At 34.5% G+C, this 15,663-nt stretch overlaps 1 protein-coding gene across 11 annotated transcripts in view; it reads left to right on the top strand.

Moving 5' to 3' along the window:
- The window catches only part of CDC42BPA (CDC42 binding protein kinase alpha), a 324,273-nt gene that overhangs the window by 213,002 nt on the left and 95,608 nt on the right, over positions 1-15,663 (top strand). For all 11 annotated transcript variants that reach the window (XM_080824347.1, XM_080824346.1, XM_080824345.1 and 8 more), the window contains one exon: positions 15,406-15,653. In XM_080824347.1, coding sequence (XP_080680473.1) covers positions 15,406-15,653 — 248 coding nt within the window. The remainder of the gene's footprint in view (positions 1-15,405; positions 15,654-15,663) is intronic.

The raw sequence follows: 15,663 nt of genomic DNA, 5'->3' as shown, positions 1-15,663 counted from the left end.
GTATTTATCCACAAAATGTCTCCCTGCCTAAACTGTGATCAAACTTATTGAAAACATACAGGTATAGTTTTAACATGGGTCAGGGCCAGATTTTAATACTTGTTTAATAAATGTGTTAAATCAATGAATGAATGTAGAATTGGTCAGAACTTTTCTCTATTGAATATCAGTGGTTGCAAATGAGGTTTCTCTGCTATAAACATAAACTCTAGATTTTATTTCTTATTTTTAGGGATTGGTTTATTTGTTTTTAATTTTTTGGTTTATCATGATTGCACAGTCATGGTTAGCTTTCCCTAGCAGAGGTGTTTCTTCTGTGTACTTATGCTTCTGGGACAGGAGTAGTGTATGGAAGTCATTAAATTACTGTCTCAAATAATTTTCAGTCTGAGACTCTTTTGTTTCTAGCACTGTTTTAGGTGATTTGGGTAACAAATAACCATAAAGTACAGACTGGAAGGAATCTTAGAGATATATTTGCAGTTGAGGAAATTGAGCCCTAGAGGAGTTAAGGATTATGTCACTTTTAAGTACAGTTTAAATATGGGTTTTCCAACTCAGTGCCACATTCTAGCCACTAGTTTTGGTTTTTTTTTTTTTCGTAAGAATCACTGCTGCTCTGAAAGCTTTGAATCATGTGTATTTACTGACTACTCAAATGCTCATAGTCTCTTCTATCATTTATAAGTTTGAGTTAAAAATAGAACTACCCAATACATAAGTAAATGAATTTAAAATGCTTTGCCCAGGACCTGGCTGAAAGTAAAGGCTCAGCAAGTGTTGGCTGTGATCATTACATTACTGTCATTTCTTGAGGATATGTTTTTTAAAGATTTTATTTATTTATTTGCCAGAGAGAGAAAGAGTGCGCACAAGTAGGTAGAGCAGCAGGCAGAGGTAGAGGGAGAAGCAGGCGCCCTGTTGAGCAGAGAGCCAGATGTGGGACTTGATCCTTGGACCCTGGGATCATGACCTGAGCCAAAGGCAGATGTTTAACCGACTGAGCCACCCAGCTGTCCTTGAGGATATTTTCTAAAACTGGAATTTCTTGGTTTAATTTTTTGTAAATCAATTTTGAATTGGTTTTGAAACCTATTTTGGCCATTCTAAAAGTCTGTAGGAATCTTCAGTCCACTAGGAATACTTTTCAATAGAATTGAAGGGAGAAATAATTATTGAATAACAGAAAATTCAGTATCCCATTTCCAGTAGTGCATAGAACATAAGATGAGTAAAGATAAAAAGTCTTGAATAACACTATAACCAACCAGACCTTCCACTCAACACAGCAGAACACATATTCTTCTCAAGTGCACATGATATATTCTCCAGGATTAGGCTGGATGTTAAGCTACAAAACTAGTCTCAAAAATGTAAGAAGATTGAAGTCATACAAAGTATCTTCTCTAGCCACAATGGAATGAAGCCAAAAATCAGTAACATAAGAAAAACTGGAGTGTTAAAAAAAAAAAATGTGGAAATAAAACAAGATACCCTTAATTAGTGATCAAAGAAGGAGTCAAGGGAAATTAGAAAAATACCTACAGAAGAATCAAATTAAAACACCACACTGGATGCAGTGAAGGTAGTGCTCAGAGGGAGATTTGTAGCTCTAAGTAACTATATTTTAAAAAGAAGGAAGGTCTCAAATTAGTTACTTACTTTTACTATCTATGGAACTATAAAAATAAGAGCAAAGGAAACTCAAAGCTAGCAGAAGGAAGGAACTAATAAAGATTAGAGCAGAGTTAAATAAAATGAGAATAGAAAAATAATGAGAATGAAACCAAAAGTTGATTATTTTGAAAGATAAACAAAATTGACAAACCATTATAAAAGCACACAAACTACTTTAAATGGCTCAAGAAAATCTAACAGACATATAACAAGTGAAAAGATGTAATCAATAAGAAGAAGACTTGTGGTGAAGAAAAGTCCAGTGCCAGATGCTTTCACTAGTGGACTGAACCAAACATTTAAAGAAGAATGAACACCAATCCTTAGACTCTACCAAAGATGACAAGAATAGGGAGTACTTCTCAACTCATTCTTTAAGGTCAGCATTACCTTGATACCAAAGACATATTAAGAACATTACAAGAAAAGAAAATTACAGACCAGTATTCCTAATGAATATAGATGTATGACTCCCCAGCAAAATGCTGGCAAACTAAGTCCAAAACCATATTAAAAAGATGATGCAAAAAAAAAAAAAAAAAAAAAAAAAGCACCATGACAGTGGTTCATTTCAGGAATATAAGGGTGGTTCAGTGTTCAAAAAATAATAATATAATACATTAGTAGGACCTGGGAGAGGGGATGATTATCTTACTTGAAGCACATAAGTCATTTCACAAAATCCAGTATCCTTCCATAATGAGAACTCCCAAAACACTAGAAATAGAAGGGAACATGTTCAATGTGATAAAAGATACTTATGAAAAGCCCACAGTTAACATTATACTCAATGTTGAACAAATAAAAACTTTCTCCCTAACATTAGGAATGAGGCAAGGATGCCCATTTTTACTGCTGCTATGTAATATTCTACTGGCGTATCTAGCCAGAGGAATTAGACAAGAAAAAGAAATAAAAAGTATCCAAACTGGAAAGGAGAAAGTAAAACTCTGTGTTCATAGATCACATGATCCTTTATATAAAAATATTCAAAAGAATACTACCAGTTTTCAGTCCAGCATTTAAGAAGCTTGGAAGCCACTTTGTTTGAACAAGTAAAAAGCTGAATAAACAGAAAAATCAACAACTCTTCTTAAACCTGTAGGAGAAATGACATCACAGGACAAGGTGCTGTCTCTAAATTGGGAGATGCTCCCAGGTAAATACAGAGACTCACAACTTAACCAGAGCAGAAACCTTTGTAGGCATCAGTGCCAGTGTTTGGAAACCTGAACTACAACTGAGAAATCATTAGAGGCTCAGTGTAGACAGGTCTGAGATATAAAATCTCCAGAGAACCCAGTCATGGGGGAGGCTTCTGTGAGTTTTACCTCCTGACCTCTAACGGGTTCTCACAACAAATATCAGAGAAAAATCCCCTTGTGCTAACAGTAGGGGAAACCATTTTGAAACATGCGAGAGTAGCCTGTTCCTCTTAACAAGGTCCGCCCTCAGGAGAAACTCTTCAACCAGAACTGAACTTGCTGGAGTTTTATCAGAGCCCAATGGACTTGAGAGAAGGAAAAGACACAACCCCAATCCGCTGTGGTCATCCTGTCCAAACTAAGGGGGAGAGAAAGGCTGACAGGGTTGTCCGATGTTGACAGTCCAGAGGCAGCAGCTCAAGAAAAGACTGATATCTAATCCTAGGACTATAGAACACTTTCCCTTTCCCCACAACTTACTGCCACATTATTAAAGCCTCTTTATAGCTGTTCCTTTTACCCAGCACATCAACAAAAAATTACAAGATATACTGAAAGACAGAAAACACAGTTGGAAGAGACAGAGCAAGCATCAAAACCAGACTCAGATATGGCAGAGATGTTGAAATTATGAGATCAGGGATTTAAAATTATGATTGATTGATAATGCTGAGGACTCTAATGGGTAGAAAATATGGAAGAATAAGTGAACAATGTAAAAAGAGAGATGGAAATTCTAAGAAAGAACCAAAAAGGAATGCTAGACATAAAAAAAAAAAAAAAAAAAAAAAAAAAACACTGTAACAGAAATGAAGAATGTCTTGGGGCACCTGTCCAGCTCAGTTGGAAGAGCATGCAACTCTTGATCCTTGGGGTTGTGAGTTCGAGTCCCATAGTGGGTGTAAAGATTACTAAAAAAATAAAAAAGAAAAACACATAAAGAAATGAAGAACACCTTAATGGATATGGGGCATAGCCAAGGAAAGAATTTCTGAGCTTGAGGATGTCTAAATAGACATTGACAAAACTGAAAGGCAAAAAGAAAAAAAGATTGGGGGGAAAAAAAACAGAAGAGAATATCCAAATACTGTGGAACAACTATAAAAGTTGGGGATGGGGTTACCAGAATGAGAAGAAAGACAGAAGAGGAGAGAAGAAATATTTGAAACAATAAGAACTAAGAATTTTCTCCAAATTAGTGTCAAACACCAAACCACAGATCCAGGAAAGTCAGAGAATACCAAGTTGGAAAATGCCCAAAGAACTACACCTAGAGATACCATTTTCAAATTGTAGAAAGTCAAAGATAAAGAAAAATCCTGAAAGCCAAAGCAAGCAAAACAAAACAAAAAAACCCAGAGGATATAAGACAAGGATTACACCTTACTTCTCAGAAACTTGTGCAAACAAGAAGAGAGTAGAATGAAATATTTAAAGTGTTGAGAGAAAAAAAAAATCAATCTAGAATTTTGTGCCCTATGAAATTATTCTTTAAGTGAAGAAGAAATACTTTCTGAGACAAAAATTTAAGGAATTTCTTGTCAGTAAACCTGCCATTCAAGAAATGTTAAAAGGATTTTTTTAGAGGGAAGGAAAATGATATAGGTCAGAAACTTGTATCTACGTAAAGAAAAAGCATCAGACAAGGAATAAGCAAAGGTGAAATAAATAGAAACTTTTTTCTTAATCTAATAGTTTGTTCAAAATATTAATAACAATGTATTTGATTCTGTATGTATACACACAAGCTTATATGTACTTGTATAAAACTAAAATGTATGAAAACAGTGATTTAAAGGATGGGAGGAGGAATTAGGATTATTTCATTTTAAGGTATTTGCACTACTCATGAAGTGGTAGAATGTATTTTGAAAGTGGACTTGAATTGGTTGCAAATAGATACTGCAAACTGTGTTACAACCACTAAAAAAGAAGCATAACTGATATCCTCAGAACAGACAGAAAATAGGGTCATATAAATTGTTGAACTAAAACTATAACAGATAGAAAAGGAGCAGAAGACAAAAATAGGAATAAAGAACAAGGGCAATAAATGGAAAACAGTAGCAAATATGGTAGATATTAATCCAGAAATATCAATAGTCACTTGGAGTATCAGTGGTCTACGTATATCAGTTATAAAACAGAGATTGTGTCAGACTGGATCAAAAAAATATCCAACTGTATGTTGTCTTTAAGAAGCCCACTTTAAATATAAAGACAGATACAGGTTAAATGAGTGAAAAAAGACATATCATGCTAACACCAATGAAAAGAAAGTGGGAGTAGCTGTATTAATTTCAGAGTGGAATTCCAAGTAAGGAAAGTTTTTAGGAATAAAAAGGGCATCACATAATGATAAAAGAGTCAGTTCTTCAAGAAGACATAGCAAAACTTAACATGTAGGCGTGTATCAGTGTGATATCAAAGTGTGTGAGGTGAAAACTGATAGCATTGCAAGGAAAAATAGATGCATCTACCATTATAGGTGGAAACTTCAACACCCCTGTTTTAGAAATGAACGAATCCAAGAGACAAAAAATCAGTAAGGTCATAGATGAGCTCAACAACATCATCAATCACATGGATGCAAGGCGTATCTATAGACCACTTCATATAACAGTAGAATGTGCATTCTTTTCAAGCTCATGTGGAACATCCATCAAAATAGACCACGCATTCTGGTCCATAAAACAAACCTTAACAAATCCTTAAGAAATTTAAGAGAATAGGAATCATGCAATGGCTTCTCTCAAACAACAGTAGAATTAAACTTGATGTCAACACCAGAAATATAGCTGGAAAAATTCTGAAGTATTTCTAAATAACACATGAGTCAAAGAAAATATCTTAAGAAATTTTAAAATATTTTGATCTCAATAGAAATGAAGACAAATTTAACTTATTAAAATTTGTGGGATAGGGGCACCTGGGTGGCTCAGTGGGTTAGGCCTCTGCCTTCGGCTCAGGTCATGATCTCAGGGTCCTGGGATCGAGCCCCGCATCGGGCTCTCTGCTCAGCGGGGAGCCTGCTTCTCCCTCTCTCTCTGCCTGCTGCTCTGCCTACTTGTGATTCTATCTCTCTCTCTGTCAAATAAATAAAATAAAATCTTTAAAAAAAAAAAAAAAAAAAAAAAATTTGTGGGATATAGTGACAGCAGTGTTTAGGGGCAGTTTATAGCACTGAATGCATATGTAAGGAAGAAAAAGATCTAAAATTAATCATCTTAGCTTTCACTTTAGATACTAGAAAGAGAAGAGCAAATTAAACCTGAAGTTAACAGAAGAAGAAAAATAATAAAAATTGGAGCTTAAACTGATTAAATTGAAAACAGGAAACCAGTGAGGGAAAAAATGAAATCAAAGCTTATTCTTTGAAAAGATAGTAAAATAGGTAGGTCTTTTGTCAGGCTAATTAAGAAAAAGATCCCTTTCATCTATTTTTGAGAGTCATTATATCAACAGCCTTCTAGCATTAAATTGTTCTTACATTTGGGAATCAGTTGCTTGTATAATAATAGAATTTCAGTACAGCAATGGATTAGGATTATTAACATTGTATTAACAAGTTCTGTTAAATTTATACTGGGATGAGTCTGTCGTTTTATTTTTTGTATGCTCTTTTGGTTGGGTTTTGTTTCAGGTTTATGTTAACTTTATAGAAAGTGAATCTTTCCTTTTTCTTTGTGCTCATGGAAATAAACTCTTGAAATCTGAAGGAATTCTTCTATAACACATTCTTTGTTATACTGTAGCTTTATTAATGCTTTATTTTATTTTTCACCCATTTTGAGATAGTTTGGTTTGTTTTCATTTTTCCAATAAAAATGTCTTTCAAACAGATTTTTCAAATTTTAAGTATAGTGAGTACTTTATATAAATTTAATAACTTCCTTGGATACTTGAAAAGAAGAGAATTACCTGTCAATATTAGTTTATATTATTTCACATATTTGCATTTCTTTTGACGCTATAATTTCTCATTCAAGTTTTCTTCTCTTTTCTGTAGTAAATCTTTTTGCAAAGAATAGGCTTACTTGTTTTGCATGCTGTGCTTTCTGCTATATTTTTTAAACTCTTATAAAATAAAATATGGATAATACCAAATAAAAAGAAAAAAGAAGACACTGCTAATACTGGAAATCAAAAAGGGGACATCCCTACACATCCCATGTACATCAAAAAGTTAATAATGGAATACTGTGAATAACTTTATGCACACAAATTTGATAACCCAGATGAAATGGACCAGTTCCTTGAAAGATACAAGCTGCCAAAGCTGACACAGAAGAAATAAATAGTCTGAAAAGGATTCTGTCTATTAAAGAAATTGGATCAATAATTAATAACCTTACAGAAAAGCACCAGGCCCAGATATGTTCAATGGTGAATTCTATAAAACATGTGGAAGAAGTCATACTAATTTTCCGCAATCTCTTTCAGAAGACAGAAGCAGAGGGAATATTTACTAAGTTATCCTATGACACCAGCATTACACTCATACTAAAACTAGACAAAGACATTATATGAAAAAAGAGCCACAGACCAATATGCCTTGTAGACATGATGAGAAAATCCTCAACAAAATATTAATAAGTTGAATCTAACAATGTGTAATAAGAATTACACACTATGCCATAGTGGGATTTTTCTCACATGTGTGCAAGCCTGTTTCAACTTTCAAAAAATCAGTGAATAAAATGTATCACACCAATAGACAATTGATCATCTCAATACAGGCAAAGAAACCATCTGACAGTATCCAACATCTATTCAAGACAAAAACGTCAGTAAATTCTAAACCTGATAAAGAATAAACAGAAAATGAGCTAACATCATACTTTTGAGAAACTTGATTCTTTCCCACTAGAATCAAGAGCATAGTTGAAAATATACCTTTCACCACTACCTTTCAGCATTGTATTGGATGTCCTAGCTAATGTAGTAAGACAAGAAGACAAAATAAGAGGTATACAGATTGTGAAGGAAGATGTAAAACTGTCTGTTCAGGGATGGCATGATCGCCTGTATAGAGAATCAAAAAAAGTTGATGACCATGAGAGACTACGGACTCTGAAAAACAACCTGAGGGTTTTGAAGGGGCGGGGGGTGGGAGGTTGGGGGAACCAGGTGGTGGGTATTAGGGAGGGCACAGATTGCATGGAGCACTGGGTGTGGTGAAAAAACAATGAATACTGTTACGCTAAAAATAAATAAAAAATTTAATTAAAAAAAAAGTTGATGAAACAACGGAAACTAATAAGCCATTATAGGAAGGTTGCAGGATACAAGGTTAATACACAGAAGCCAGTCACTTTCTGTATAACAGCCACGAAAAAGTGGAATTTGACATTTAAAACTCTTATTAATGTTAGCACCCATAAAAATGAAATACTTAGGTATAAATAAAGTATGCATAAGAGCTATATGGGGAAAACTATAAAACTCTGATAAAAGAAATCAAGGAAGAACTAAATAAATGGAGATAGTCCATGTTCGTGGGTAAGAAGATTCAGTATCAAGATTCAGTTCTTCTCATCTTTACCTGTAGATTTAATGCATTCCTAATCAAAACCCCAGCAAGTCCTTTTGTGGATGTCATCAAATTAGACCTAAAGTTTATACAGAGAGATGAAAGGCCTAGAATAGCCAATACCATACTAAAAGAAAAGAATGCAGTTGTAAGACTGACACTACCTGACTTCAAGATTTACCACAAACCTGCAATAATCAAGACCATGTGGTACTGGCAAATGAATATACAGATAAGTCATTTTTAACAAAGGAACAAAGGCAATATAATGGAGTAAAGATTGTCTTTTCAATCTTTACTTTTCAACAAGTGGTGCTGCACAACTAGACGTCCAAATAAATTGAATGAATGAATGAATGAATGAATCTAGACATAGAACTTACACCCTTTATTAAAATTAACTCAAAAGGATCACAGACCTAAATGTAAAACATGAAACTACAACATCCCCAGAAGATAATATAGAAGACTGAGATTACCTAGGACAGTGACTTCTTACCTACAGCACCAAAGGTACAATTGATGAAATAAAGAATTGATACATTAGACCCCACTGAAATTAAATATTTCTGCTCTGGAAAAGACACTGTGAAGAGAATGAAAAGATGAGGCATAGACTGTGAAAAACTACAGACTTATCTAGTAAAAGACTGTTATGCAAAATATACTAAGAACTTTTAAAACTCAATAATTAGAAAACAAATGATTCCAGGGTTGCAAGACCAACACACGCAGTAGAATGTTGTGTTTTATATGCCAGCAATGGACAATCCACAGAGGAAATTGTGAAAGCGGTTTGTTAAAATAGTAGCTAAAAGAATAGAGCTCCTTGGAATAAATTTAACCAAGGAGGGTTAAAGAATTATGTACTGGAAATTACAGAACATTACTGAAAGATATTAAAGGAGACATAAGTAAATGGAAGGACATCCCACATATATGGTTAGGACAACTTAATATTGTTTAAATGTCTGTGTTACCCAAAATCATGTACAAGTTCATCACAATTCCTAGTAAAACTCCAATAACGCTTTTTGCAGAAATGGAAAATATCTTGAATTTCATATGGAATTGCAAGAGGCCCCAAGCGGACAAACAGTCCAGCAAAAGAAAAACAGAATTGGAGGACTTAAACTTCCCAGTTTCAAGAGTTACTACAAAGTTACAGTAACAGAAGGACTCTGGTACTGGCTTAGGAATAGAAACACAAGCCACTGGAATAGAATTCAGAGTCAAGAAGTGAACTTTTGTATCTATGGCCAAGTGATTTTTGACATTGTCCTAACTCTATTCAGTGAGGAAAGAATAGTCCCTTTGATTTATGTGCTGGGACAACTATATTTCTACATGCAAACAAATCTGGATCCCTAGCTCAGACCATATAAAACAATTGACTCAAAATAGATCAACCTAAATATAAAAGCTACAACCATAGAACTCTTAGAAGAAAACATTGAGGTAAATATTCATGACGCTGGCGTGGATTCTTAACTATGACACTGAAAGCATGAGTTAAAAAAACATTTTTATAAATTGGACTTCATCAAAATAAAAAATTGTGCGCATTGCACCAAAGGACATTTTTAAGGAAATAGGAGAAATTATTTGCAAACCAAGTATCTGATAAGAGCTTGATAACCAGAATATGTAAACAAGTCCTACAATTGAACAACGAAAAGACAAACTACCCAATCAAAAATTGGGCAAATAACTTGAGTAGACATTTCTCCAGACAGGATGTTTTCATAGCCATTAAGCCCACAGAAAGATGTTCAACATCATTAGTCATTTGGGAAATGAAGTTAAAACCTGGAGAGACCACTCCACACCTACTAGGATAGCTAAAATGGGGCAGAGGGAGGGAGGAACAAAGTAAGTCTTTGTAAGGATGTGAAAACAGTTTGGTGGTTCTTCAGAAAGGTAAGCAAAGAGTTACCACACGACCCAGCAATTCAGCTCCTAGGTATGTACCCTGAAGAATTGTAAGCAGGGTCTCAAAAAGATACTTGTACACCAGTGTTCTTTGAAACATTATTACAATAGCCAGAAGGTAGAAACAGCTCCAGTGTCCATCAAGAGATGCAGAAGCAAAGTATAGTTTTTACATGCAGTGGAATATCATTCACCTGTCAAAAGGGGCGACTCTCTGATACATGGCCCAACATGGATGAATCTTGAAAACTTTATGCGAAGTGAAAGATACCAGGCCAAAAAAAAAAAAAAAAAAGCAGATTTTGTATGATTCTACTTGAATGAGGTATCTAGAATAAGCAAATTCATTGAGATAAAAAGCAGAATCGAGGTTACCAGGGGCCGGGTAGTGTGGGTAATGGGGAGCTATTCTTGAATGGTTAGAGAATTTCTCTTTGGGATAATGAAAAAGTTTTGGAAATACATAGTGATCATGGTTGTACAACATTCTGAATGTAATTAATTCTTAGTGAATTCTACACTTAAAATAGTTAAGATGGCACAACTTTATGGTATATGTATTTTATTACTTAAAATGGAACTACATAAACCGTAGAACTGTACACATTAAATGGGCTAATAGCACGGTATGATACTAGTATCTCAGTAAGGCTGTTTTAAAAAAAACAAAACAAAACAAAAAACTTTTTAGTTCTTGTGATCATATGCTACAAGAGCTTTTTACCCTGCTGTATTAGTTTGCTGGGGCTGCTACAAATTACCACAAACTGGGTGGCCTAAGAAACGAGAATTTATTGTCTCAATTATTCTGACTGGATGTCTGAAATGAAAGTGTTGCCAGGATTGATTTCTGATGGTTTGGATTCCTTGGTTTATGTATCACCTGGATCACTGCCTTCTCCCTGGGTGCAAGACTGAGTCTAGATTTTTTCTTTTTATAAGGACACTGTTATATTGGGAAAGGGCCCGCCCTAACGACCTATTTTAAGTCAATTACCAATGTACGGACCCTACTTTTTTTTTCCAGCCTTATTGAGATGTAATTGACAAATAAAAATTGTATATATTTAAGATATAAAATGTGGTGTCTAGATATATGTATACATTGTGAAATATGTACCACAACAAGCTAATTAACATACCCTCATGCCCTCACTTAGTTGTCTTTTTTTTTTTCTGACTGAGAACAATTAAGATCCACGCTTGTAGAAATTTCAAGTATATGAAAGAGTATTATTAACTTTAGTCACGCTGCTTTACTTTAGATCTCCAGAACTTACTCATCCTACCTGTGTGAAATTTTTGTACCTTTCCAACATTCTCTCATTGCCCCTGCTCCCCCGCTTGGCAACCACCATTTTTACCCTCTGCTCCCAAGAGTTTTTAACTTTTAGATTCCATGCGTAAGTCAGATCATTCAGTATTTGAGACCATTCTTTAAAATATCACATTCTGAGGTTCTGGTGGTTAGTGCTTTAGCAAGAATTTTGGAAGGACACAATTTAACCCTTAACATGTGTATTTTTCACTTTCTTACTTTTCATGTGATATAAGCATTTGCACTCATTACATAACTGTCAGAGTTTTAATGATTACGAAGGATATCCACTCAATCCAGTTCTCTGCTATTGAATATTTACGTTTCACTTCGGCAACACTGTCATTACCATGAATACTTTTGTGCATTGCTTTTTTAGTATTATTTCTTAGAATAGATACCTGGAAATGAAGTTGTCAGGTCACTTTCAGGCACTAGATGCAGGCCACAAATTGTTGCAAGTATAAAAAGAGGCATTTCTTGCCTTATTAGTAGATTGTTTGTTAATCATATTTTTTCTTTGTGAATTATTCCCTTATTTGCCTTTTTAAATTTTAGTCTGAATGTTTCTCTTACAATTCATATAAACTCCTCACATAGTGAAAATGATACTTCTTTCATTTTTCCACAACTGCTTATTCATTTATCGTTGCCCTTTAGTTTTGGTCTTGTTTCCTTTTCAAATCATAGGAGGTTTGTTCTTACTTTCCTCGGTGTGTCTTTTATTGCTTCAGAGCTTGGCTTGTCCTTTTCTCAGTTTGTTCAGTATGTAATTCTGCCTTTTCCTGGATGTTTCTGTTGGGGTTAAAAATATTTAACTCTAGTCAATTATACTTCTGTATGCTTCTAAATGTATTTAAATCTAAGTTACTTGGAATTCGTTTTGCTAGATGGGATGTTGTGAGAATCATTTTGTTCTTTTGTTGCTAAATTGGCAGTTCCAGTTCCATTAAGTTAATCACTGCCTTCCTCAGTGATTGAAGATTTCTCGTATATTGAATAAAATTATTTTGAGATAGAGCTCTGTTACACTAAGACTTTATTAAAGGTTTGTACAGTATGTTTTAATATCTGAAAAGAACATTCTTCTCTCTCCCTCTTTACTCCCTTTTTCCCCCCAGGATTTTCTTTGGCATTTTTACAAGTGTATTTTTCTGATACACAGCAACACCTGTGTGCCATCTCCGATATTTAATTGTTTTATTATATTTACAAGGAATATAACGAGAAATACTAAATACCTCTGTGTTCAATCTTTCAAGTAGTAGGTATTTTTCTATTTTGTTTCAAGTCTTTTATGTCTTTTGAAAAGACTTATCCTTTCTTCATATAATTCAAATTACTCACTATTGTTATTCTTCACATGCGTGTATTAGTTTCTGATAATTTTTCTTTGATTGTTTTTGCTATTAACAATGAAATTTTTTACTGTGTTTTGTTATTGCTCATTCTGCTCCCGAGAAGTATTGTTAATTTGTGTTTATCTTACCTGCAGTTACTTTACGCAGCTTTATCAGTTATAACACTTTTTAGTGGATTTATTTACATTTTGTGGGCAAACAATTCTATGGAAATTAGAATGGTTTTATAACTTTTCTCTTTAACACTCATTTCTTTAACTGTTGCACATGTTACTTGCTCAGACACCATACCTAAAAACTAAGTAAGAAATAATGACAGACACCCTCTTTGTAATTATTCCTTAGTTTCTTGTATGTTTTTCTGGTGCTTCACCAGTAGGTATTATTTTGTCTGATAGCTGCAAGATGGGTAAAGAAGAATCACTTTACTGTTTTTGTTTTTGTTTTTTGTCTTATTGTGGGACTCGGGCTAGTACTTGGAATGGGTATTGGATTTTCTCAAATACTTTTGGACATGAGTATCTACTGAGATTATTGTATGGATTTATTTTAATTTAATTCATTAACATAATGCCATCTTTGTACATTATTAACAAGTTTAGTAGTGTTAAATTACCTTTAATACCTGCAGTAAGACCTATTCTTTTGGGGTAGATTGTTCTTTTTTAACATACAGTTTGATTTTATCAGCATTTTATTTTGACTTTTTTTACATTCTTAGCAACAAGTGACTTGAGTCTATGACTTGTTCTGGTGGTATCTTTGTTAGGTTTTGATATCAGGGTAACTTTTGCTTGAAACGTCGGTGCATGCTGCTGCTACCCCAACAGCCAAACTACACAAACCAGAACAGCAAACTAAAATTGTTCTTTAGATGATGAAAAAAATGAGAGAGCCATATAGGTAAGTGGTCAGGACCACAGCTCTCGAGTGAGGCCTCATTTTGTGGTGACACAGAGAGCCAGAGTCATACTTGCTGTGGCTCCTCCCAGTTCTGGCGGAGTGCTGTGTATCAGACTTGCCCCCATGATGCCGGACGGTCTGAGTCTTGGCATGCAGTAGGCACGACACCACTAGTGGTGCTCTAGTCAGTGGTTAGATAGTACAGTGGGTACCCCAGAGACAGTTCTCCAGCCCAATGGGTGTCTCTGGTTTTTCTTTTTTTCTTTTAAAGTGTGGTGCATAGGGGCGCCTGGGTGGCTCAGTGGGTTAAAGCCTCTGCTTTCGGCTCAGGTCATGATCCCAGGGTCCTGGGATCGAGCCCTGCATGGGGCTCTCTGCTCAGCAGGGAGCCTGCTTCCCTTCCTCTCTCTCTGCCTGCCTCTCTGCCTACTTGTGATCTCTGTCTGTCAAAAAAATAAATAAAATCTTTAAAAAAAAATAAATAAATAAAGTGTGGTGCATAAACAATGAATTCTGGAATACTGAAAAAATAAAATTAAATTTAAAAAAGATAAAAATAAATAAAGTATGTACCTCAAATGTGAAGAAGGGGGGATAGTTTTCTTTCAATTTTAAATCAACTTCTGTTAATAGGTTTTCAGCCCTTAAAACTGTTTTCATAAAAGGACACAGTGTCCTCCAGAGCATGACATAAACCCATAGGTTCTTTGGGTTCTAAAACTTTAATTGGTGATCACCTAGGAAATAGCCTATAGCAGAGTAACAGAAAAGTTCCAAAGCTCAGGAGGTCTAAAGGCATAATCTCTGTCTGTCTGTTTCTGTTCACCCTTTAGCCACTGTCTGGAGGATGCTTTGAACTTCGCATTTTCCTTGCACCTTATTACTGAGAATATATTTCATCCTAATTTCTTAAAAAGTTGGCTTTCAGCTAAATTTCTTGTCCCTAATGCCCTACATAAATGCCAAGAAACCTATCATTTTTTCTAGTGGATGTGAAGATGTTTGTTTAGACCTTTGTCTTTCTAACTGGACCATTGGAGAAGCTTTTTGTACATTCTAGCTTTGTCAGTCCCTACCCCACTAAATCTTCTAAAGACACAAACCTACTTACAATTCTCTATTGGTTCCACATCAGAAAAAGGATCCAGGTAGATTTTTTTCTCACTCCATACACCAACAATAGTTCTGTATACATTAGAAATATAAATATAAACAAATAATTATATAACTATGAGCAGAAATTACAAATATATAATCTGTAAAACACAACACAATAAGGGAATACATACTGAGAAAACTATTTGGAACATATTGCCAAAAAACGGTGAATAGCTTTAATTGAAAAAAGTATTATTTATATGATAATATACAAAAATAATATTGAACTATAAGAATAGTTCTTTATTTATAGAAAGAAGTTATTTGATATTTTATTATTCTTATAGATGAATCAATTTTTTGTTATTACTTCTATAGCAAAAACAAATTAGTTACTCACCAGGACTGTGCAGCATAGAACATCAGCAAGAGATAACCAAACTAAAGACTGATTTAGAAAAGAAAAGTATCTTTTATGAAGAAGAATTGTCTAAAAGAGAAGGAATACATGCAAATGAAATTAAAAATCTGAAGAAGGAGCTTCATGATTCAGAAGGCCAGCAACTTGCTCTCAACAAGGAAATTATGATTTTGAAAGACAAATTGGAAAAAAACAGGAGAGAGAGGTAAGAATCA

This window comes from Martes martes (genome assembly GCF_963455335.1).
Source record: "Martes martes genome assembly, chromosome: 15".
NCBI lineage: Eukaryota > Metazoa > Chordata > Mammalia > Carnivora > Mustelidae > Martes > Martes martes.
Note: the sequence above shows the minus strand (reverse complement) of the source record. Positions and strands in the feature narration are given on the sequence as shown.